At 33.7% G+C, this 27,743-nt stretch overlaps 1 protein-coding gene across 1 annotated transcript in view; it reads left to right on the top strand.

Annotated features, from left to right (window-relative positions):
• Window positions 1-27,743, top strand: part of CSMD3 (CUB and Sushi multiple domains 3) — a 764,662-nt gene that overhangs the window by 590,617 nt on the left and 146,302 nt on the right. The window contains exon 32 of the mRNA XM_004679632.2: window positions 8,243-8,359. Coding sequence (XP_004679689.1) covers window positions 8,243-8,359 — 117 coding nt within the window. The remainder of the gene's footprint in view (window positions 1-8,242; window positions 8,360-27,743) is intronic.

Genomic DNA, 27,743 nt, shown 5'->3' on the forward strand with positions numbered 1-27,743 from the left:
AGTGAGTCTATAGTCCGTTTTCAGTCCTCAATTCCTATGCAGGCTTGGACGCGGTGATCTCGGCATCTTTACTCTGCCGCCATCTTCCGGAAGTCGCTTTTCAACTTTTTAGGGTTATATCTTATTAGTAACATCATCTGACCTACTTTTAATTAAATCACATTGTTTGAGTATATGAGTAAATAAATTGGTGAACTTTATTCTAGGTCTTTTGCTTAAATGGCATTACTAGCTTTGGGTTAGTTTCTCATTTTAAATGTCCTTGAGATTTATAACAACTTTTGAACAAATGTGAAGCCAATTTAGAACCCCATACCATAACAAGTACACATAGAGATCATGCACTGACATATACTGGGCCTTTAGTATTCAATATGACTTAAATATGTGCTATAATAAAAGTATATAAATGAGATTCTTGAAACAAAAGCCCATGGTAAATTATTTTCTAGTAAGTAATTGAATATCTGCCTTTCATCAGCTACACAGGATTTGGTTCACAGATATAATCTATAGATGATAACTCAGAACCGTATTCTGTAAAGAAGTGGAATATATTCTCTACTGAAAAAAATGTTAAGGAAGGATGAGCATAAAATAAAACCGAAGCATGTTTCACCCTCATATTTAAAAGGGAATGGGAAGAGTAGCTGATGTTATTGAGCACCTGCTATTTTTCAGGCACTCTTAGGCACATTATCACTCCAGTTAGCCTCCTGCATGCCAGTCTGGAGAATCATTAACACTGTTATAAACAAATCCCTGCTGGTATGGGTTCTGGAGAATACTATGAAGAGTCACCCATGTAAGGAAGCAATTTGATTGCAAATCAATGCCTCTAATTCAGTCATATTGACTTTGTGACCACAGGCTTGGAGCTCATATTTAACTTTTTTTTTTTTTTTTTTTTTTTTTTTTGCTCCCTTTGGAGTCTCAATCACTATCCATATTTCCAGGTGGCTAGCCTTGTCAATTCTAAGATGCCTGCCTTTTCCACTACCATGTAGTCTAACTTTTAAGATTGACCACAAACATAACTTCCTAATTTTGTCAGTTTTTTAATACAAAAGCAAACAAATTACTTACACAGATATTTCAACCAATTAAATGATGTTCTCCTTACAGATGGAGACAATATCATGTCACAGTGGTATAAAAGAATATTTCAGAACTAATCTACAAAATGAGAAGACTTTCTGGAAAGTGTTTATAAGGAGGTCAGGAAGGAGTTAAACTCTTAAACTCTTAAAGAAGTTTCTTTCTCTAATCTCATTTTATACTATGCATGAAATGTATTACTACTACTGTATTAGTTGTTTTATGTGTTTTGTTTTGTTTTTTAAGATTTACTTATTTGTGCATACAGAACTGGGGTACAGGCCAGAGGCTCAGGTGAGAGGCTTCACCAGAGACAGAGTAGGGAGCAGAACAGGCAGATCAACAAAGTTCAATGCTGAGGGGAGCAGCAGGCGGGTCAGGAGAGGTCTGCCGCACCATGTGGTCACCTCCGGGGCAGGCGGGGATCGAACTCATGCTGAAGTGGCTTTAGCTTCTTAGTGCTGTGCTTTAACCCGCAGTGCCACCAGGGAGGGCCTATATCCTGTTTTTCTCTAAATTATTGGTTTTTAGTGATGGTAATGTACATCACCTTTAAAAACACTTAAAACAGGGCCCTCCCCGGTGGCACAGCAGGTTAAAGCACAGCACCAAGAAGCTAAAGCCACTTCTGCATGAGTTCGATCCCTGCCTGCCCTGGAGGTGACCACATGGCGTGGCAGACCTCTTCTGACCTGCCCGCTGCTCCCCTCAACAGTGTACTTCGTCGATCTGCCAGTTCTGCTCCCCACTCTGTTCCTGGTGAATCCTCTCACCCTCTGCATCTCTGGCCTGTACCCCAGTTTTCTATAAATAAATAAATCTTAAAAAAAAAAAAAACAGGAAATAAACTAAGCAATAAAAATGGACTTTAGTTTTTAAAGAGCACCAATAATTCAGCCACATTTATTTTTAAGTTCTTGTCTTCCCATACAGTGTTTCCTACAAAGTCATACATAAGCAGTTACTAGGAATTTGGGAGTGGAATGAATGGGGAGTGATTACTATTAAGCATCAGAATTATTTTAGAAGTAAACAAATTATGAAAGGAGCGGGGTTGTTTAATACCTTTGTGAATATTCTAAAATATCACTCAGTTGTTACTTAAAAAGGTGAACTTTATGGTAAGTGAGTTATATATCAATCTTAAAAATGAGGTTAACTATTGGTAATATAAGTATCTTGTTGAGTTACACCCACAGGCCATGATTAGTATAATTTGTATATGGTAACATGCAAGCTTTAACTAAAAGTAAAACTTTTCATTTCTGTTGTTATAGGATAACTCTCCCTTTTGCAAGAAAACATTTTCTGGTAAATGAGTGTTTAGAAATCTAGGGACACAAAGGGAGTTCCATACTAGCCATCAAAGTCAAAAGAGTAATACACATACGCATTTCTGGGCAAGTTAACTTAGTGAGTCACTAAGATGGTTCTGAAGTCACCAATTAGCACATTGAGATGGAGTTTTTCAGTGTTAAACAGGAGTGTGGAATCATAACACAAAATTCATTCACAAGTAATAAAGACATATGTTTGCATTGTTTCTTGTAGGTGAACAGATTGAACAATTAAAAAAAAAAACATAGCCATATTATCCTTAGTTTTCCAGATAAACAAATGTGAATATATATAAAAATAATGTAGAGGAAATTGCATGTTAACATAAACACATTACTTATTTTATGATTTAACATAACAGTGTCAAAACAGATAAATGAATTAAGTGCATATATTTACATGACAGGAAGAGAACCATGAAATGAATGTCTGAATAGCAATTATTAGTAAGATCAAGATTTTGAACAAAGGAAATAAATGATAATACTTCTAATTTTAAAGTCAATACTGGGAATAATAACTGTATTTGCCAGTTCTTCTCCTAGACTTTAAAGGTTATAAGATTACTTATTGTTAAAGAGAGACAGATAGAAACTCCATGGGAAGAACAACTTTCAAAGAAAACCTATGCCAGGATTTATGATTTGTGACATTCAATCAAGCATAAATAATTTACTAGAAGTGAACCAGCACTTTTGTAAAGTGTAGCACTTCTTTCAAACTGAGAGTCCCAGATCCCATCTAATAAATTATTGATTTAATGTAGCATATTGCTCTTATGTAACCTATAAAAATTCACCATTTTTGAAAGTACCTAATTTGCTTTGTGAGGAGAATTTATATGTTTATACATTATGCAATATATAATCATTTTCATTATAAATAATATTTGATGATACATTATATGTTACACAGGTGAAAATACAGAATTGAATTTGGAAATATATTAATGTGTCTCTTAGCATATATGGACATTCACATAGTACCTCTTCCAATTTATGATTTATATGCCTTTGTTTCACCCAGTGGGAAGGTGCCTCAAGTGTTTATCTTCATTCTCTCTTCCCAATCCCAGAGACATAATCAAACTTCCCGTAGGTGGGAAGTCATGTTCATCGAATAACCAAATTCATTAGAAACCAGTTACAGTTTCATACTCTGATTTCCCTGGACATAGCACATATGTCTGCTGTGTCCCTACTTCATGTTTTAGGAGTAAAACAAACACAGGCAGTACTTGTTACAGCGTGGGTAAATTTTACTTATACAAACCAAACTAGATTCAGATAAAGGAAAATTTAAGAGACAAAAAAAGAACAAACAAAATAATATGAAATTAAACTGTGTGTGACTTCATGCACTCATTGGAAATATTCTTCAGATGATAAAATGTTAAAGTTGCTACCATAAAATGATATAGATTTACTATTTCTTAAGTGTAAAGCAGAATCCTCGTGACTCTAATATAATATTTTTATAATATAATTTCATATGTAAACATGCATATCTATCATATAATAAACAAAGGTTATTCCTAGTGATAAAAATACACAAAGATTTCTATCACAAAATTAAATAAATAATACAATTGTATGGACTTACTGAAGATATGTCTCAAATCTGTTTTGGATTTAAGTAATTTCCTGTGGTAAATTCAACAAAATCTAATGCTGTGTTATGTGTTGCAGAACACCATTTGATAGTAGCTTTGTCTTGCAAACCTAGTTCATTTATTCATCCAACATTAATTGAAAACTTTCTGTGTATCAGAAGTGTTCTAGGAAGAGAAGAGAAACCTAAGATGTGTGTGTTGGTAAAACCACAGTCAGTGTTAGAAACTTATGGGGATAAGTAGAACTGACAGTCTTATTGAAATAGCTCACCTGGAGTTGTTGGGAGTCTGGATTGTGGCAGTTACAGTGGTACGAAGGGAATTGAACCCCAAGGCTCAAGAAGACATTGTCAGTTAGCTGTGTGATATCTTAAACTTTGAAATAATTTAGCTCCGTGTATATATACATATATATATATATATATATATATATATATATATAATCAGTTCTTTAGTGCTACAATATTATAACTGTAGTCAATATTATAAATATTCTAATTATCATAAAGGTTATTGCATATTTGGGAATATCCATATGGCATGTGTCAAAGTGTATTCTGGGCAACTTTGATCCTGTGTAATATTACAAGCTAACAGTCCTTATGATCAAATGAGTTTCTAAGAAAGAACATGATACCCCCTACCTTACTGAAGTCTTAATGAAGTCCCATGGTAAAACATCCTCTTTCACCCATGTATTTTCTACACTTTTAGAATCATTTCTCCTCATAATTCATATGTTCTGCAAAATTTTATTAAATTACAGAATTAAGAGATAGTCATGTATTTCCTAACTTATAATCAGGGACCAGTGAGTTCTTAATTTAATGCATTACATTGGATATAATTTGACAAAAAACTCACAGATATAAGTTAAATAACAGATCATTTATTTAAAAAAAATCAAAACATCATCTTTCTTTTGCCTGCTACTGAATGTTAACAGAACCAAAAAGATAACAGTTGCCCTTTTCTGCACTAACCTATAAGAAGAAGTTAAAACAAGAAGAGATTATTAAAAGCTTCTAGGAACAAATATTAGGAGAATCAATAAAGTTAGCTTGATTTAGTCACTATGTCATTTAAATGTTTGTAAACATAAAACAGTTTACAATAGAGCTGTATTTCACAGTATAGTCAATTTCCCTTGTTTATATTATTTGCATACTGCATAAAATATTGCCAGTTACTACAGTATCCAGCATCATAAATTAGCCCATGTTGTAAGCACAGAGCAAAAGAAATGCAAAATTATTGCTACTGATAGAAATAATAGTCCTTAACGTTACATCAGTTACCATAAGGCTATATGATTATTCTGCTGCAGCTTTGTATTATATATACACATATTTTTCATATTTATAATGACACTTTCTACAGAACCTGTCTTAAATGTTCATTATGCAAAATCAAATATACAAAAAAATTAAGGTTGTCGGATACATATTAATGTGAAATGACAGAATGTTCATGACTAAGTCACAAAGCTGAACTTGAGTTAGGAGCGCTCATTTATATTCATACTTTCCAAATATAAAAATAAGGGCTTTTGTCACATACATTCAAATTTTTGTAACTTTGAAGCACCTTAAAATCAGTAAGAAAGTTAACATGAAACATACTGCTTATTCTTGAATGATACTCTCATCAGTAGTATTATCAGTTGAATAAAGTTATCACTGCTGAAAAAGGAAGACACCTGACTATTTTAATCTCAAACAATAATGAATGATGAGAGCAGCGCATCTTTGGTTATTATAATCACTGTCAATGTGTGGTGTTGTGTGGTGTTCTAATTTTAGTATTTTTAATTCTAACCACTATCATTTTATACAAAATAAAAAGATAAAAGGAAGAACATTCATAAGCCACCCTATTCAATACAAGATACTGTTCGGTGTGTGTGTGTGTGTGTGTGTGTGTGTGTGTGTGTGTCTGTGGGTGTTTCAGATATATTGCTACATTTTAAAATTTTGGACAGGAATACATCAAAGATTGTGACTTTTTAAACTCGTGAGTGTTCTTGAGCCACCTACCTAACTTCCCCCTCCCTACTTCCCACACGGCATCCAATTCTCTTTAAAAAGGTATGTCAGGCATAAACTCTAATAAATTTGCAACTGAAATTTGAAAACCATGTATTTCTAAACTTGTACATTTATAATCTTCTCCCGCCCTTTTCTCAGGTTACAAAATGCTAGCACTGCCTTCTGAAGTTAATCACTCCACTCTCCTTGATGTTATATCTTATAAACTTCTGGGTTAGTGCTCCTGATAGTCTGTTTTTTTTTATTACTATTATTTTTTAAGATTTTTATGTATTTATGCATACAGAAATGGGGTGCAGGCCAGAGGTGCAGGGGTGGTAAGAGGATTCACCAGAAACAGAGTGGGGAGCAGAACAGGCAGATTGATGAAGTACACTGCTGAGGGGAACAGTGAGTGAGACAGGAGAGGTCTGCTGTGCCATGTGGGTCACCTCTGGGGCTGGGATCAAACTCACACTGAAGCGGCCACCACTCCGCTTAGCTTTGCGGTATAGCTCTCCGACCTGCTGCACCACCGGGGAGGGCCTGATAGTCTGTTTTTAATGACTCCTTATTAATCAAAACACCAGTAAGAAAAACTCTTTCATCTTTGAATCTTCCAGCAATGATTTCCTGTATTTCCCTTCATGCCCCTGTTGTTCAAGGAGTAGTAAATTGGTTCTTTAAAAGGCTGCAGAGTATTTTGGGTTTTGCTGGACAAATGCATCTTTTATTGCATCTTCTTACTTAATTTTGTTTTATAAATCTTTAAAAAAATAAAAAAAAAAAAAAACCTTCTTGGTCCACTGGCTGGATTCAACTTGCTGGCTGTAACTTATGGAATGCTGCTCTGACTGAAAACACTCTATTAATAGTACCAAAACTCCCTTTGTGGTATTTGAGGGGGATCCTCACTGCACAAATTCAGAGATATTAGGATATGGGCAGAAGGTATCAAATTGTCAATTTCAATACTGATAAAGGCTGAGGAGCAGTAACAATAGGCTTCATCTATACAAACTGCTCAAGAGATTTGGCCAACAATACTTAGTGTACAGGAGACCAGCAAGTATGCTCCAGAAGCAGGAGGTGTCCAACAGGAGATAAAGTCAAATCTCACGTCATGAGTTGATCATTCAGAAAAATCATTCCTTCTCTGAAGGGTAGATGATGGGACCAGCAGGGCTATTTAGGAAAAATTCATACTCAAGGAAGCCACCAGCTAGTAAAAACAACGCCTACTCCATGGCACTACAGATTGCAAACACACTCAGACACCTGTTTCATTTATTCCCACTTTGCATCATTCAGCCCTTTTGAACATTTTCTTGTAAGTGAAACACTCTTCTCCCTTGGCTTCCAAGAAACAAATTTGTCCTCAGTCACCCTCTATCAGATCCTCAAACTTGGCACTCCTCAAATCTCCTTTTTGCCACTTTTTTCTCATTTTACATACTTTTCATTCACATAAAGAATAACAACTGACATCTTTAACATCTCAATACCCAAATCTCCACTAATAGTCAAGGTCATTATAAAGTTCCAGAACTATGAATCATGATCCATTCCTCTGTGTTATAAATAACAACCACCATAAACACTGATTTCACCTTCGTCCTTTTTAGGGACATTTGGGGCTGAAGTATTAAAAATAGTCTACCTTTATGCACCACCTGCAAACTACTCTTATTTAATTGTAAAATAATGTAGAGAAAGGTTAGTGAAACAATATTTTATTTAAATGAAGTGGTTAATATATTTGTATAGTCACGTATGGAATTACCAGATTTGGTGGCAGCATAATCACGATTGACTATGAATAGAGATGCAAGGTCTGGAAATGAGTAAAATGCTTTCCCAAATACATATAGGATTTCTTATCTTTATAAAAAAGATGATTACCTTTACCCTCTTATCATAAGTTAAATCAAAGCCATTATAATTTGAATATATTACTTTGTTCTAGAAGGGAATAATATAAATCTTTAAAATGTTTTATATAGAAAACTATATATATATATTTTTAAATATTTGATATGGTATAGCTTCATAAAAGTGGTTATAAGTAATATACCTTAAAACCCAGTAGCCTCATTTCTATATCAAAAAATAATTAATGTGAGTTTTTAATTTTTCTAAAGTATTTTTCATCATTTTTATTTCCTAGCACCCTGTGGAAGTCGTTCAACAGGTTCAGAAGGGACTGTCCTATCACCAACCTATCCAAAAAATTACAGTGTAGGACATAATTGTGTTTATTCAATTGCAGTTCCCAAGGAGTTTGGTAAGCAAGATTCATCTCATCATGTAGTATTTTGTTTCAGAAATGTTTTATAGTTCTCTACATGTTATTCAAAATGTTTTTTAATGAACATATTTACTCTATATAATGTTCTTTTTTTCTGTAGCTGTTTTTAGATGGTAGCTTTGTAGTAAAATTTTGAGGTTATTGTATTCAATATGAATATATAGTCAAGTACACAGGTGAACAACAATATAAAAATGAAAACAGGATTGTTTTTAATTTTTAAAAATAAGTGCATTCAGTAACATTGCAAGTGCCTTTATATCAGAATTATATAAAATGGGAAATTACCAGAGCATAAAGCAAATCTGCTCTCCAAAATATTCATAAAGTCAAAATATGTACAAAACAATCATATCAGTTTTATACTTTATTAATGTATTTCCAGAAAGAAGAGGTTTTGGTTTTAAACACTTAGTTTCTGGGACAACAATATATATATGAAAAGACAGCAAAGGACATCACAGCTCATCTTGTCAACCTGACAGTCTGTTCTGTGTTGGCACTGAGAAGGCAGTATATCCCTTGCTGTCTTCATATTTCTCTGATCATAGGTCTTAGAAATCACTTAGTAGCTTCTAGAGGTTTTGAATCTAAGATCGAATCGAGCTGGATCTAACCCAGGTTGAGTCTGTTTATAGATGAATAGGAAAAGGATGTTCTGTAAACAGTAAAGTATGAGAGGTTAAAAGTTCAAATTTCTAAATTTTAGATATACAGCATCATGTTCTATGGTGAGGGATTTTCTGTAGCTATAATAAATATCTTGGCCTAGAAGACCAAGTACTTTAGCAGAAGGACCTGGATTTTACCAGTATGAAGATGTTTGTGTTAAATCTTGACTTAATGTTTCTGCTGATACATAAAATAAGCTGATGTTTTCAGTCCAATTTCTTATACCAAAATATTACCTACATGTCCTCCTTTTTGCTCTCCTCTGAAACAAGTCCAAAACCACAACTTGAGAGAGCAGTGTCATCAGAAGTGAAGTACTAATCCTTTTATTTTAACCTTGAAATAGAGTGATGTTGCCAGGATTATGAAAGTGTCTGTTTCTGTAATCTATAATATAGCCCTTCTTCCTAGCATATATATTGGTTGAATCAAAGATGAGCTTTTTGATTTTGATATGACAGTTTAGAAAGAAAAGCATCATCCATTTGTTTTTTTTTTGTTTTGTTTTGTTTCGTTTTGTTTTTGTTTTTCACTTGTGTCAAAGAAAGTTCATAGTCTAGCTGCCAAAAAAAATTGTACATACCTGCTGATGAAATCCTAATGATGATGGTCAAGAACAATGCATGGCTCTCTGAGTCTTCTTTAGAAGCCATTAAATTGTTCTATTACATCATGTTCTTAGTATCCCATGTGACAGAAGAATTAAAAAGGAAAATCAGCCATTTCCTTTTCTGAGGCATCACTATGTTGGTTACTTGAAAATATTTTATAGTGGGCTATGTATGTTCAAAAAGAGAAGGGAAAATTAATGATTAAAATGAAAGTAAGGTAACTATTTTTTTTTTTGTATATTGCTTTGAAAAGTTTTTATTTACAGTAGCTATCATCACCTTGAACTTTGACTTCTAAATGGTTTGTACTTATTTCTTACTCATAACATTATCGTTCCTATATTCCATATTTTCCCTTCAGTCAGTCAGTAAATATCTTTCATCTGACAATGCCAACCATATAGGTTATAATTGTATTTATAATAAAAGAAGTTCATATGTTAATATAATACTACAGTAAACACATTTATAATTAAATGGGACCAAACTTTTTGATTTTTATATTCATTAAGTGTGGTATTCGCTTTTCTTATTACAGATTTAGGTGATTACATGACTGTTAAATGCAGTTTACTTTTACAATGTCATATCTTTCGCATATATTCCTAACTATTGGTCTGTGAGAAATAGTCTTTTAAAATGTAGGTCTTCTTAGGATTTGGACAGAAAAACAAAAGCAATAGATTGAATTCCATGCACTATAAATATACTCAGATACTTTTATCTTTTGGATGTTTGTATTTTTAAAATATGTGCCAATGTAGTGTTGACCTGTGTATATAAACTTAGCTAACTATTTCATGTTTTATTTCAAAACTGAGTTTGCTTGTATCATACAGATAGTTGAACATTATTTTTGATCTTCTGTCTGGCTGTTTTTAAGTGATCTATTCTATTCCCCATCACTTTCATGATTTATATTGTTACCTTCTTTGTGCCTAATTCAGTGGTTTATTGTCACTAAAGTTCCTCATATATTAGTGACAAATTGTTGTGAGATAGTTTTGCATGCTCATTTAGGTCAGTAAAACACTTTATTCACATACTGCTTTTCCTTTGTGAAGTTTTCAGTTATGAATAAGTCCTTACGGTCAAAAAAAATATACATATATATTTACATTTTATATTTACACTATATGATGCTTCATGTCTTGACAGTATAATTGCTTCAAAAGCATTGATTAGTCTTTTCTAAATACTGAGTTTGCTTATTTAGGAGTAACAGATAATTTTCATAAAATGTCCCTTTATTCAAATTTTGCATTTACTGTTTATGAATATTTTTAGATATTGAAAAGAAGTAGAACAGTGTTTCTTTATTTAAATGGATTGATATCTTAATGTCCACACACAAAAATTAGTCTGTTAAATCCGTGTCCATAAAAAAGAAACCCTTTTTTTAACCCTAATACAGTAGAAAAAGGGAAATGTGATTATTAATATGTATTTATGATAATTTCATTCCTTTACTGTGGTATTTATACCATTAGATTTGAAGCTATTTTGTTCACAAGGGAGAAGAAGATGCCCCGTCCAAGTTCAGTCACACAGTTAACACTTGACACCACACCTGGGATAAGAAGGGCATGTATAGATACCTTGCTCTTAAAAGATCAGGCTCTCCCTGGCAGCACACCAGGTTAGGACACAGCCCTGTAAGCTAGCACAGCTGCTTCAGTTCCAGTTCAATCCCCCAGCCCGGAGGTGATCCATCCACATGCTGTGGCACACAACTCTTGACCGCCTGCTGCTCCCCTCAGTAATGTATTTCAGTTAATCTGCCTGTTCTGCCCCCAGTTCTGTCTCTGGTGAATCCTCTCACCTTCCCTGCACCTCTGACTTGTACCCCAATTCTGTATGCATAAATAAATAAATATATATTTTTTTAAGATTTATTTATTTGTACATACAGAACTGGGGTACAGGCCAGAGGCTCATGGGTGGCGAGAGGCTTCACCAGAGACAGAGTGGGGAGCAGAACAGGCAGATCGACAAAGTACACTGCTGAGGGGAGCAGCGGGCGAGTCAGGAGAGGTCTGCCACGCCATGTGGTCACCTCCGGGGCAGGCGGGAATCGAACTCTTTTGGAAGTGGCTTTAGCTTCTCAGTGCAGTGCTTTAATCCGCTGCACCACCAGAGAGGGCCTAAATAAATAAATCTTTTAAAAAAGTTTAAAAAAAATATTTAAAAGATCAAGGAAATCTGACTATTAGTTTAATTATATTTAGGGGTAGTGCTGTAGTGAAAGTTGCCACACCATAGGTCAGGGCTTAGTTGGGAAGGAGGGAATACTAAGGTTTTCTAATCACTTACCCCAAATGTGAAGCAATAGGGGAAAAAAGAGGAGTAGTGGTACATAAAACTGTCACTAGTTAAATATCAAAAATAGATCATATTATACAGCAATTAACTCTGATGTATGACTGATAAGTGAAATGTGCCATGCTTGATTTAACTGAATTTGAACTTCTTTACTCCATTATAGGCTTATGAGACTTTTATCTAAATATGGTACGGGAGTTGAAAATTCACATTTAAGGTCTATTTTAATAGGTCAACATTATGTATTATAGGAGATAAAATGAGTGCCTTGATTACAACTGGTAATATACAATAATCTTAAGAAAATATTGGATATTGTAATAAAGCCTTGAATATGGCTTTAGTATGTAGAGATATATGTGGCATTGACCTAACATTTTGATATTCTCTGAGATAAGAGTTTCACACATTTTTACCCAATAATGTGCAACCTTGGATAAGGAAGTGTTGCTACCATTCACAGGGGTATGTGACCAAACATTTGGCAACAGTCAAAGATCTATAAATACATTCAGCTGATTGTTGATCTGGGCATAAAGTATATAAATTACTATCCCAAGTTTGGATATTGCACTCATAGTACCATCTTTTACTGGGGATAATAACTTGGTTAAGGTATTAAAGCCATTAAATCTCCAAGGATATGATAATAGTGGCTATCCCATCCACAAAGTATATAAATTCCCTTTGCAGTTTATTCAGTTCGTCCTACGGAGCACCTCATATAGGTAAGGTCTGCAGGAGAGAAACTCATGTGAAACCATGACATCCAGCAAGGAACTAAGCTGAGAGAGGAAATAACCTCATGCAGATGGCCTATGCTTGGATATTATAGTATCATTTCCATTTTTATCAAGGCCTTAGTGGCCATATCAAACAAGAAAGATCATGGAAGCAGTTGAATACAGAGGGCCTGTGAGACCCTCTGTTTCCAGGAGATCCCTTATGTAGATATGCCACTGTAATGCTTTATGGTAATATATGGGGAACTTCTTGTATCAGAAGTCCATAGGCAACTTATGACTGTAATGAACATTCCAGAAACTCCAAGAAACAGGAGAAAATGTTACTAACATCTTATAGTGAAGGAGTCGCTGGAAGGCAGTACCTATCTTATTACAACTTGGAATTATTCTATAGTGCACCATTCAAGATAGGTCATTTAATCAGAAACAACATAAATGGAATTAAGTAAATTTATAAATAAGTAATATTTTTACCTCAACACCTAAATCCTAAAAGATTTAGGAAAGTTCTACTTTGATGCAATGAGGGTCAAAATTTCTTTCTTAATGGTGCCAGGAATGGAGTGACTTTTGTTTGGCAAAATAAGTTCCTAAGGATCTAACTGAGATGATTAGGCCTACTTTCAGTGTGAACAAATGTAACCACCTCTTCTATAAACTCTTACTTCTTGAGTGATTGTGGAAAGTGAATGCAGGTGTTACCAGTTTGATAGACCTGCAGAAAGCTAGACACAATCTACAAAGACAGTGTGCACTGGGTTGACTGTAGAAGACCTTAGGGATAACCTATAAATTTTTCCTTTGTAGCTTATAGCAAAAAGCACTGTACTTCATCAATGATGAAAACAAGGTATGATAAAAAGTTGTTGAAATGGGCATTCAGTAGATCATATCAACTAAGTTAATAATGGCAAGGTAGCAACTAATGATTGGATAGAGTCAGTAATTTTGAAATACTGAGTATGAGAACCTTAATAGGTAAAATCATAGAATTAAGGGTGTGACGATCCATTTAAATTACCACTCATTCTCTTCAGGATTAAGGATAGCCAAACTGGGCTATTTTAATAGAGATATCATGGGCATAAACGCCTTTTTAAAAATTGTTTTTTTTTTTTACAATGGGTGTTCGTTTTGAAGATCGTTTCAGTTTATATTGGGGCATACTATTTTAATTGTGGGGAAAGTTTCATGATATCTCAATTTGTCAATTTTTTTGTAACACAGGAATAATTAAATTATTATAACTCTGGTCAGTACTTCCATCACCACTAGTAAGTATTTAGGCAGGTCAAGGGCAATACATTCTGAAGATTAAGGATAAGTTTTCTTTCTTTTTTTTTTTTTTTTGTCACAGAGCCCTTATATTACAGGATATACCCTAAATTAAATTTGTTTTGCTTGTTTATTTTTTTAATATTTATTTATGCATACAGAACTGGGGTACAGGCCAGAGGTGCAAAGGCTGTGAGAGGATTCACCAGAGACAGAGTGGGGAGCAGAACACGCTGACTGACGAAGTACACTGCTGAGGGGAACAGCGGGCTAGTCAGGCAAGGTCTGCTGTGCTATGTGGGTCATCTCCAGTGCTGGGGATGGAACTTGTGCTGAAGTGGCTTTAGCTTCTTAATGCTGCATTTACCCACTGTGCAACCAGGGAGGGCCCAGCAAAACATTTCTATAGAATTTGAGTGACACATGTCTTTTTAGGAGTGTAGACACCCACAGTATAACTGTTCTTGCACACTACTGGCCACCAGTGGGCTCATACATTGCACAACATATGGGATTTTTCCTGAGCATTTCATAGAAGGCTCAGTGCCTAGTTGAGTATCACAACCAACATCATAAAGTACAAATCAGACTTTTTGAGGCAAGCACTGGTCACTTCTTATGAGGAAATCGATAATATAGTCAATCTGAGATACACTGATAATTCTGTGCTATTACACAGAACTCAATGTCTCTCTTTTTTTTTTTTAAGATTTATTTATTTGCACATACAGAAGTGGGGTACAGGTCAGAGGTTCAGGGGCGGCAAGAGGCTTCAGCAGAGACAGAGTGGGGAGCAGAACAGGCAGATCGACGAAGTACACTGCTGAGGGGAGCAGCGGGCGAGTCAGGAGAGGTCTGCCACGCCATGTGGTCACCTCCGGGGCAGGCGGGGATTGAACTCATGCGCAAGTGGCTTTTGCTTCTTAGTGCTGTGCTTTAACCCGCTGCGCCACCAGGGAGGGCCCAGAACTCAATGTCTCTTTAAGGAAGATTCCAACTCTTGTTTTTCAATGTTAATAACAAAAAACCTCTAATATGCATTGATCAATTCTGTGATGAAGTGTCAACAGAAGCAGTAAATGCAATACAAAGTAATATAGTGTGCAGTGCAAGAATACTAGCAGAGGACTGATCCAGATACTATATCAGAGCAAGAAAAAGAAGGCCCCTGATCATGGTGGATATTGTCTTGATTGCCGCCTCATTTTAGCGGTAGTTGTGTTGGATTTTAAGACTGTATGACACTAAACAAATATAAAAGGAGTATGAAAACTTGTATTATATAATGAAGCAAAATTTATGTTAAATTTCTGAGAAAAGTACAGTAGCCTCAAAAAAAGAGAAAGCAAGAAAGATGATTGACTTTGGAGTTTCACTGTGGTTATGATATGGTAGTAGGTGAGGGTTTCTATATTCATGTCAGTACTTGCATGAATTGAACTTCTACGAATAATAAATAGGATCATGAAGGCTCTCTAATCATCTTGCTCAGTATGAGGCAACGAGGGGAGAGGTTGAGGTTTGAAACTATCAGTAAACATCCAAACACAATATCAAGCTCTGTAATACAACATGCAATTTATAAAGTGTAGTACATCATATTTAAGCATAATCACACATCATTGCATTCTATTGCTATTATATTCTCTTTCCACTTTAAATAAAACTATTTCCTTTCAGCCTCCAAGAAAATGATTATAATATGCTTTAGAATATGTTTAACAGAATTTTTCAAAATAACTGTCAAAGGATATATTAGGTCATTATGATAAAACATTATCTTTGTATAATGGATGTCAGTGTTGATATTTCACATTTCTCTCACTTTTAAAATAAGTATAGGAAGAAAATTAGGTTCTCAATTCAAAAGAAAACTTTTGAAAATGGAGTTGAGAGAAGTCAAGCTACACATTTTGCAATAATTTAATTGATTGCTATGATGTTTCACTCTTATCAGTATTTTTCCCATTTATGTTTGCTTTTATTTTTCATTTTATTTTACCATGGTTGCTCCATGAGGCTACTTCATACCAGGCAGCATCAGGTTTCTGAAGATTATTTTGAAGTAATGCTCAAAAGTCATAAAGTCAATGATGATGAAAGTAATAGACTGAGAAGATTAGGCTGTTACTGTGGTATGTGGAAAGCAAGCTGAACTAGATGTCCAAAGCTTTGGATTGTACTCCTTTATCTACTTCTAACTGACCATGCACCTTAAGCAAGTTATTTAAACATCTTAGGCCTCATTTTCTTGATCTTTATGTTGAAATAGTGAGTCACTGAGCCAGCAGTCTCCATGGACCTGCCCCATTCAAAAAATATGTAAAACCTACTTTTAAATTCAGATGCTGGTAGCAGCAAAGTAAAATATACAAAGTATGGCCAACTTTTCTGAAAGTCAAGAATCTCACTGACTTTGTGAGATTTCCATTAATTCCAAAGATGAATATAAATTTAACATAAATTTTGAATCACTTACCTTTATGCAAAAGTAAGATTCATATAACAATGATACACTACATACTTTTTTTAATTCTCTTATTCTCTTTCTTGCTTTTTTTTTTTTTTTTAGATTTACTTATTTATACATACAGAACTGTGTTACAGGCCAGAAACACAGGGAAGGTGAGAAAATTCACCAGAGACAGAGTGGGGAGCAGAACAGGCAGATAGATGAAGTAAACTGCTGAGGGGAGCAGTGGGCGGATCAGGAGAGGTCTGTTGTGCCATGTTGGTCACCTCTGGGGCAGTCGGGGATCGAACTCATATTGAAGTGGCTTTAGCTTCTTGGTGCTGTGCTTTATCTCGCGTACCACCAGGGAGGGCCCTCTCTTGTTTTTAATGAATCGAAATATCCATGATGGTCATCTTTGCCTTGTTGCTTTTATCATTAAAGTTCATAAGTAACTTTGAGAGGCTTTTACATTTTGATTCACAATACATATATATATATATATATATATATATTTATATATTAGAAAATATTTTTCTACTCTATTTCCTCCTGGTATTTAGGTACCAGGTATTTTCTTAAGTGAATGTGAATATGCATATATAGGAAGAAAACTATCTGCAGATTTTTACTTTGAAGTTGTTATTCTTAAAAACCTGGGAGAATAATTGAAATAATGAAAAGAAAAAATAATAGTTTCCTATACATATGTATAACTTTTTTCTAGAAATGTTTTTATGGATAATCATTAAATACAGCTTTTTTTAGTGGTTCAGCATTCTGTCATACAGAATCATATTTGTAATATTTTATACTGTGTTAGATTATAGTTTAAAAAATAATAAATGTTTTACAAAAGCACACAACATGCCGTCGGCAAAGTCTTTTGTAAACATGGAATGCTCATCATTTTTGACACTCTCCCACTGTTTTATCAGAGTGACAATGATCTCTAATTGTTTGACACTGCATTCTAGCACTGATTACAATTAAAATACAGATGTTTATTTTTGTCTGTTTTCATGACTCAAATGAATTAATTTTACCTGCTTTATACCTAAAGAAAAAAAAAAACTTTGAAATAATTTATTTTCAGACAATAAGTTGTATTTCAAAATATTGAAGGATTACCATGTTTGTTTTGTGGTTACTTGCATACAGACTCATGTGCAGAGTGAAAAACTGTAAAGGTATTGCTCCCTCTGTGTGTTAAAATGGTTTTAAACTAGTATTCTCTGCAGTTTACAAAAAAACATTAGTATTTTCATCTTGCTCTGTTTGCTGAAGAGGGAAGACTCCAAAACAGATGTGTAATTGTAATAGTGTCAAAATTTATTAAGTACATCATATTAAAATGGCAAAGTAAATACCAGAATTTCATCTATCATATAGTTTCTATAGAAACATTTTATATAACATACTTTTTAAAATTTTTATATAGTATAACATGTACTTTATTGTAATAGAGGTTACCAATAAAATTAAAATTGAGGCGCTCCCTGGTGGTGCAGCGAGTTAAAGCACAGCACTAAGAAGTTAAAGCCATTTCAGCATGAGTTTCATCCCTGCCCCGGAGGTGACCACATGGGGTAGCAGACCTCTCCTGACACATCTGCTGCTCCCCTCTCCAGTGTACTTAGTCAGTCTGCCTGTTCTACTCCCCACTCTGTCTCTGGTGAATCTTCTCACCGCCCCTACACCTAAAATTGAGGACCCTCCCTGGTGGCACACAGATTAAAGCACAGCAGTGTAAAACTGTCCAAAGCCACTGCAGCACAGGTTCATTCCCAACCAGGTAGGGGACCCACATGGTGCTGTAGACCTCTTCTTGTCTCACCCACTTCTCCCCTCAGTAGCGTACTTCAGTCAAATTGCTCTCTCTCTGGTGAATCCTCTCACCCCAGCACGTCAGGCCTGTACCCTAATTCTTATATGCATAAATAAGTACATATTTAAAAGATTCAATTAAAATTGAAAGCATTGAGTTCATAGCAGATGACATAAATGAGCCCATAATGTGGCAATCGCCATTAAGAATTGGTGGAACTGTGTTCAACTTAAGATCCGTGTAAGATCTTGAAAGCTTATTCTGCAAGGGTAGAATGTGGTTTAAATAAAACTTACCTTTGCAATCAATTGGTTTTTAATCTAATATAGTTGTTATTTTCAGTTTCAGGGTTTAGAAAATTATGATTTGCAGTCCAGCTCATTTTTTCCTCTGCACTCATAGAAATATGCTACTATTAATCTAACCTCGATGTGGGTTGAGATCTGTTACATTGCTTCTAAGTGGCAATTATGCACTATTTGAATAAATTATTTATTCAACAGTATGGATGTACTTAGCCTTGAGCTCAAATCTGAATATGCAGGTTATGTAAATAATGGTGCTTGCTCTTCAGGAGATTACAGGAAAGGAATTAGATAAACAGTTTATTTTAAAAGAATGTGAAAACAGCTATAGCAGATGTTTGTGTAGGTGCTAAGGAAAAGCAGAGGAGGAACATTTGATACAGACTCGAGGTTGATTAGGAAGAGGGAAGTCACATGCTATCAAAATTATCTGTTAGGGTAGTGTGTGATCTGATCTTAGAGAGAATACTATTCTTAGCTGTGAAGAAGGACATTCCAGCCAAAGTGAGTAACATAAAGTCGCAAACACATCATACATGGTTTCTGAAAGGAAGAACGTATTTTCTCTCTGATTGAAGTGCAAAGCAAAATTGCTGGTAGAAGATGGAGGCAGGTGACTGTTTAAGAGACAGAAGTGAGAGACCATGAGAGGACTAACAGGCAGTGAAAGAAGGGATGAACTCATTCTGGGGGTGAATTTGCTTCTTTAGTAGAGATGAATAGTCTGTGTGTCTTTCTATCTGCCTATCTGGTATTCTGGAGTAATTCAGGGTCTTAAGAGTAAACGACAGAAGCAGGCATATGGGTATAAAAGATGTGCTATCCCAGAGATGGTGAAACCTGGATTAAAAACCTTTCTGTCTTTGGACTTGCACTAAATCCAGAATTCAGTCAAAAACATTACATGTTCAGAAATTAAATGCCATCAGTCTTCCAGAGGTTGGTTCACTGAATTCTCACTCACTGAACTCAGAGGAACACTGATTTATAAATTACAATGTCAATTACTCAATTAATTGTGAGAGAATATCTAGCAATATTATGAATTCTGGCTATTTGCCCAGAACACTTCATATTGATAAATAAATCTACTCTTCGACTAATGAATTAATGAATATAATTTATTATAAAATTATTGGTGAAGTTTATTGAATTTTAAGAACACCAGAAAGGAAAATTAATGTACTTATAGGAAATTTATATCAAATTTTTAATAACTTGGAGAAATATTCTTATTTATACTAAGGAAATGAATTTATTTATTCATTTATGACTAGTTTATTTCTTAGCTGGTGAATATAGCTAGATCTTTCAGTACCACTGGATAAACTGAAATTCTTCTAAGATACAGTGCTACTAAAATTCTATAGTATGTTCTATGGCTCATAGCTCCTGCTGAAAATTTTCAATTAGTTCTATGGAGAAATATTCGCTCAATCTCTTGTGATATATGAGATATCAGTTCTCAACTCATAAATTCATATGTTCAAGAAATGTAGCACTGCATCTTATCCAGAATTGTATCTAAATGTCTAAAGTTTATATGAATACCAACTCTGAGAAAAGGGTATTTGGTAGCAGGGCAGTAATAATAAAATAATCCTACAGCATCCACAGAGGCATCCTCATTCCCTTCTGATGAAAGTGTCAGTACAGAATTATCTGCCCCATCTTCCTTATCTGGGCTAAAATGCATCCCCTTCACCTGACTTTAGCCCAGCTGCATCTAAATGCCTAGGTGATTCTGACTATGCCAGAGATTAAAGCTTAGCTAGATTTCTTCAGAGAACCAGTTCCCAATATATTCTTTTCACAGCCTATAGAGGACTCTGTGAATATGCACAATTCAGAGGCCCTTGCAGAGACCACTTTCCATTATTGAATGGGGGTTAGCTTCTCTCTCCCTCCCTCTTCACAAGGTAATGAAACTTCTACCCAGGATGTTGGTGATAGGGGAAGAGTATGGCAGAATAATAACAACATCTAACCAAGAATATTTCCAAGTGTTTTTCATATCAATGCCCAAATCTAAACTTTGCAACTCAGAGGACATGAACTTGATTATCATTTCAATTTTATTTTGTCATCCTTCCCCTAAGTAAGGTAGGCACACTACAATTAGAATCAGATAACTGGCTGAAGGACGTAAGGTAAATGATTATTCTATGGGTGGAAAGACAATATTAATAATAAATAGCAAAATATTTTCTTATGTCATATAAATCAATTTTATAATTGTGAGTCAGTATTTTTTATTTTTATTTATAATTTATCATAACATGCCTATTTCATAATTTATAGATAAATATTTCTCCTTTTCATTTAATAGATTTTATGTCATCTGTTGATATTTCCTTTCATATTTAATGACAGTTTATGTCTAATATTCATTTAAACCTAAAATAAGAGGGCAGACTTAAGAGCTATCTGAGATAGGTTTCAGTATTAACTGTGTACCTAACCAGTATTGTTACCCAGGGAAATAATTCTTTCTGATATAATCTTATATATATATATATATATATATATAATCTTATATATATATAATCTTATATACATATAAATATATACATATATACTCTTATATATATAATCTTATATATATAAGTTAATATTTTTAATACCCTAGTCTGTAAGAATTCTGTGAACAACAAACAAGGAATACATGCATATGTGTACATTTACATGTTGTAAATATAGGGCCCCATGTAAAGGTTAATTATAAACTTCTCAGTATTTTCTTTTTCATAAGTTTTTAAGAAACACAACCTTTCAGAATACTGTTTTAAATGTATTTTGAGTACTGAACTATATTGGGCCCCATTTATGTTCCCTAGATAATAGACTCCCACTACTGGAAGTGTGTACATGTTTCATTAGTAGTTCACAGAAATATTTATTTCTACTCTGTACATATTGTACTTGAAAACTTTGACTTTGCCAGAATCCTTTATAAAATGAAACCCAACCTAGACAAACAGCTGATGAAACTTAAGTTTCATCTATTTGGTGATATCCTCCACACCTAATTGCTAAATTTGTCTAAAACTTTCTGAATAGTCTCCTTTCATTTTTGCTAGTTTCTGCTGCAGCTGTTCTATGGATTTCCTGTATGAAAAAATAATAGCCAGGGATCTCCCAGGTGGCATAACAGGTTAAAGCACTGCATTATAAAGCTCTCCGAAGCTACTGCAACACAACTTCGATTCCTGGCCAGGGAGCTAACTCACATGGCATGGCAGACCCTTTCCTGCTCCGCCTACTGCTCTCCTTAGCAGTATATTTCAGTAGATCTGCCTGTTATGCTCCCTATGCTGTCTCTGGTGAATCCTCTCACCCACTCACCTCTGGCCTGTACCCCAGTTCTATAAACATAAATAAAAATAAATCAAATAAAAATTATGTAAATAAATTAAATCTTTGGCCGTGTTATTTTTCAAAATATGACACAGAAAAATACATGCACCTCGATACATTTTTTTTCTTTATTTCCCAACTCTCTTTACTAAGACTTGATAGATTTCCTATAGAGACAGCATGACATGCAATTTTATGTAAATTATTCATTCTCTCATAGCTTAGATTTCTGGTGTTAACAGGTGAAATGTCTATCTTTTTAGAGACTAAAAGACCAAGGCATTAGTCACTTCATTAACAAGACAGGGGAAGCTGGATGACTCATTTAATATCTCTGAACTAGTAGCTTTATAGTAACAAAGTAATTGCAAATGGTGAGAAAATACTCTCACTAGTAATTTGATGAGACATAATTTATTTAGAACATTTATTCATTTATTATAGTATGTGGCATTCATAAAATGCTCCATTAATTTTAACTAGTATTTGCAATATAACTTCTCACCATAGTTTTTCTTAATTGGATTATATCTTTGTTCCTATTCAGTTTTATTCTCTTATAGCTCATAGTTCGAAAGAAAGGAACTAAAATTGTACAAAATATTCAGGAAGTAAATATTTATATATTACAGTGATAAAGTAACAGAATAATAATCATTGAGAGTAAATTTAAAATACACTGAATCAATTCCTTTGATTGAGCTATGCTCTGCATTACATGCATAATGCATGTTATTGGTTGAAACTGATACTAGGGTAAATAAAGGCCCCATCTGATTTTAACTGGTTTAAAGTCTCTGTTGACTTAAATGAACTGACTCATTACTTTTATGCCGATATGACCAGAACACCCATGTTCTGGAACAGTAGAGTTATGTTAGATGTGTGTTTATTATTGGTTTGAACTCTCAGACCAATAATAAATAAAGCAAATGTGTTGTTTACAAAAGGAACACTTTTAATATAATTACCGCACAGTACATTGCCATGTGAAAATGCCAAAAACAGTCTCTTAATGAATAAAGCTGCCATTGAAAGTATCTTAAAACCATAGTAAATCTTGCCTTTCCAACTAGGATTGTACATCTTTGATAAAGGTGCATTATAAAGGTACACCTTTGATAAAGGTGTATTTTTTTCTGTTTAAGAAATATACAGAAAACTTAGCTAGAAAATTTAGCCTAAAAAAGCATGCTTTCATTTTTGTCTACTCTCATTTTTTTTTAATATATATGCATACATTTTTAGGATTGATGTCAAATACACTTTTTATTTTCCCACATCAGCTCTTATACTTTTCAATTATGGACCCTCATGTTTTCATGAAACCAAGAGTGTATTGATGTGCTATATGTATTTTAAGTTTGACTCAACCAACAACATATTAAAACTTGAATCCAGCACTGGAGAACAGTGATTCAAAAATTTAGATATGTTTTCATTTTATCTTATTCTGATTCAATTATATCCAAGGTCAATATTATGGTTTGCAGAGATTTATACTGTATAACATAGGGAAAGTCTGGGATAGATCAGTGTAACCTCATTTTCCTCTACCTGAGAATCTTGTAGGCTTTATTTTAGTGTGGTCTGGCAGATTGTATATAAACAGATCATAAATCACAGCTGGGGAGAATTTCAGTTGCTGGTTCAGTGGCAGAATTGTATGCCAAATGAGCAGATGTCATGGGGGGAAGATAGTATTGAACCAAGATAATAAATTATCCTAAACGTTGTTTAAAAAAAAAAAAGATCTAAATAAATGGACAGTTTACATTGAATACACTAGAAACCGTATTAAAGTCCAGATACAACATCTATGTTTAAGAGATGATGCTTACAAATAATTCTTAACTGGATAAGACTAACAATATTAAAAGACCATATAGTTAAACAAACTCAAAAATGAAAATACACTTTTAAGAAGAGTAATTTACTTTTTATCAATGAATGCTTAACATATTCAAGAATGGTGCTTCTATAATTCTTTAAAAAGATTTATTTGGGGCTTATTTCAAACAAAATAGGACATATAAATAGTTTGTTTTAAACCATCCAGAGCTCCAATATTTAAAGATAATTATTATAAACATTTAGTTTTATTTTCTTGCATTTAGTTTTCATGAAATACTAAACATGCATGTATACATGCATGTGTAAATATATTTTCTATTTTTTGCCAGCTATATATTTGTACTCTCTTATGCTGCTAACATTCTTCAGCATCATGATTTCTAGTAATTGTATACCACTTATTCTACAGTATATCTCTACAAAACTGATTCATTTAAACAAGGCTAGTTTAGATCAATTCCTCTCTACCCTCTGTCTCCTATAAACGTATCATTACAATAAACATATTTTGGTGTGTCTTTGGTGCTTTACTAATTAGTTTCTAGAGTAGATAGATTCCCAGGAAAAAATATTAGGTCAGAGGGCTTGACATATTTTGATGTCACTGATGATGCCTACTTCTAAGTTTCTTTCCAGAAATATTTAGTCAATCTACAATATCACCAGAAAGTCTAAGAAAGCACCCAACTCATTGAACCCAATCACTCTTTTGAAAATTTTTTATGGCATCATATAGAAGTGACAGGCCAATCAGCTACAAACTCAAAAACACTCCTTACCGCTAAATACCTTAAGAAAAAAGTCAATCATTAGAAGCTTCAGGGAATACAACCCTTGTCACTGTTGCTGTGCCCAAACTGAGGTTTGAGCAGGTCTCCAAGAACTCAACTTCTTGATACTAAGACACTGATTTATACACAAGAAATATATCTCCCAGATAGGCCATAGTGCTAATTTTAGCAAGTCAAACATTCTCTTCAAAATACAAAAACCTGAAATATGCTTAATGGCTAGAGATTATATTCTTGTATTACTTAACCAAGAAGCAATTGCTTTTTGACTTTATTGTCCATACTGCAGACTGAGAATCATCTTTCATGTATGGTCTCTTAGTTTGGCTATCTGTGTAAGGCTAAGACTGTGTTATTGTAATTTTTATTGAGTTTCAACAAAACATTTCACTGTGCTCTCTTCAATAAAACTATAAAAAAAAAAAACCAGCTATAGCTGATATATCTCACCTTCAAGTTTTTTTCTTATGATTTTTCCATTCCTTACATGGAATTTTTAGTGCTTTCATATTCTGGTGTTTCAAACTATTTGCATATGTAGCATTCTACCTACTGATTGTAATAGAAGAAGATGAAATTAGTCTTTCATTTAATTTTGCAATATGGTTCTTAAATTTGGTGACTACCCAATTTTTAAATCTGGCTTCTAATCTAAATAGATATGCAACATTGAATGTGTTTCTTAACCTCTTTAGGCTTCAGATTCATGAATTTTATAAAATGAAAATAATAATCTTATAAAAGTAGTAGGAAGATTATTCATGTGTCCAGAGTGTTAAAAAAATCTCAGTAAATAGTAACTGCAATTAATTTTGTTACCACATAATATAAGTGATAAGGTATATTATTCCCATGTTTGGGAAAAATATCAACAAGTCAGAAAGATTTTATAATTTTAAAGAAAAAATGATATATAATATAAACATTTAGAAAAACTATTTTATTTCAGGCTCTTGGGATTTCTAGTGTATCTAATTGCATCTTATTTCAGCCCCTTGAAATTTTTCTTTTTTTTAAATTTTGAATTTATTTTACTAAATGTATTTTTATTCATGTAGGATAATATTGTACCACTAATTATTAAATCTGTAGAACATTCCTGTTAGACTATTAGAAAAAAATACATGTCTGGAAAAAATGCTTGTCTGCAAGCATTATTATTTAAACTTAGGATTTTTAAATAGAGATTATAAATAGGAGCCCTATAAATTGGGGTGTTGACCTGATGCTTCTTGCGTTCCGTTCTTTCTTTTTTTTAATGAAGTATTCATGATTCAACTTGAGTAGAGTCAAAAAAAATCAAAAACAAGAAGTAAGACAAGGATATGGAGACAAAGGAATCCTCATACACTTTTGGTGAAAATGTAGACTGGTCCATCACCTGTGGAAAAGAGCTCTGAAGTTTCTCAAAATATTAAAAATAGATCTGCCATATGATCCAACAGTTGCACTCCAAAAACACTAATGTAAGTGGATATATGCACCTCTGTGTTCTTTGTAGCACTATTGACAATAGCCACATATTTGAAACAATTTAATTTCCCAACAAAAATGGAGTAAACAAAGACAGTGTGGTTTATGTACACAATAAAATACTACTCATCTGTAAGAAACAAAAAGATAATTTTTCACTACTTGTGACAACATGATAGAATTGGAGAGATTACTCTAAGTGAAATATGTTACAAGGAGAGAGACACCAGATATTTCTGTTAGCAAACAACCGAGGGGCAAGCCAGGACCCACAAACTTGTAGCTCTAATGTTCTGTGGTCAACCTTTTGTACAGAAGCAAAACAAAATCTTACTGTGCAATATATTTAATAGAATTAGTGTGAATAGAGAAAGAGGAGGAGAAAGGATATTTGTATCCCAATAAACCACCCAAAATTACCTATCCCTTCATGAGCAAAGGCTCATCTAAACCTAACCCTGTTGTCACCCTATTCTCAAACTTTGGGAATCACTTATTTTGACCCATACTGAGAATAGTTCTTTCTTTAATAATAGACCAAAGACTAAACTTTGTAATATTATCCGTGGTAAAACCTATTTCCAGGAAGCTAAGTTCATGAAACCCAAAAAATATGCAAATGAAACACATAGAGACTATCAAAAAATTCATACTTGTCTTACAATAATATTAATGAAGCCAACGTCTAGTTTATTATGTAAAGGATGAAGTAAGTGAGTATTAGGTTTCAGAATCTATAATGATCTGCTTTATGGAGTGTTAATTATTAAAGGGGCTTGAGAAATTTTCAGTGTATTTTTATGACTGTTAGTTTAGACTGGTCTTTTCCTGAATGACATGTGAGTGAAATATTACTGTTTGTATTCTCTCGCAACATTTTTTGTTCCCGTGATGTTTCTGAAAATCATTTATGTGATTGTGTGCTTAGTTTGTTCCCTCTCATTTTTCAGTTAGTGGCTAGAATTAATGCCAGAGTATTTACCTATTCTCGTCTCAATAGAAATTTGGATTATTTCTAGGTTGCCATAGTATAAATAAAATTGGTATGAATGGGAACTTGGGATAAAAACCTTGCTATGATGATCAAATGAATTAATACATATGAAACGCTTAGGACAGAGTCAGGTACATAATAAGCATTCAGTAATAATATTAAACTATATCAGTGAAAAATGTAATTAACACTACTGTTAAAACTATTATTACAAATAATTTTACTATCTATTGAAATAATTTCTATAAAATCATTCTTCACTCATGACATCAAGTCAGATATCATCTGTCCTGAGGATGTTTATTCATGTTTATTCTCATTGAAATTAATATAGCTGTCTCTAAAGGTAAAACACCTAGAACACTTTCAGTTCCTGGCCCCATCTTTTTTTTTTTTTTTTCACTCACTGAAAATAAATTGCATCAAATTAAAATGAATTTAAAAATATATATGCTTACCTTAATTGATCAAAAAGTTTGACAAAAAATACCCTGTGGAGAGCTAATATTTTCCTCTTTCCATTAACATAAGATGTATTGTTTCCAATTAACTAATTTATTTGTAACTGAGGTAATACTGGGGTACCCCATCAGATATGACCACCATTGTGTACCCACCACCAACCCACCCATAGTCCACCACCTTGGACCATTGTGCTTCCTCCCCTCTTTGTTTTTTCT

The sequence above is a fragment of the Condylura cristata genome, unplaced genomic scaffold (assembly GCF_000260355.1).
Source record: "Condylura cristata isolate star-nosed mole 26May11 unplaced genomic scaffold, ConCri1.0 scaffold00009, whole genome shotgun sequence".
NCBI lineage: Eukaryota > Metazoa > Chordata > Mammalia > Eulipotyphla > Talpidae > Condylura > Condylura cristata.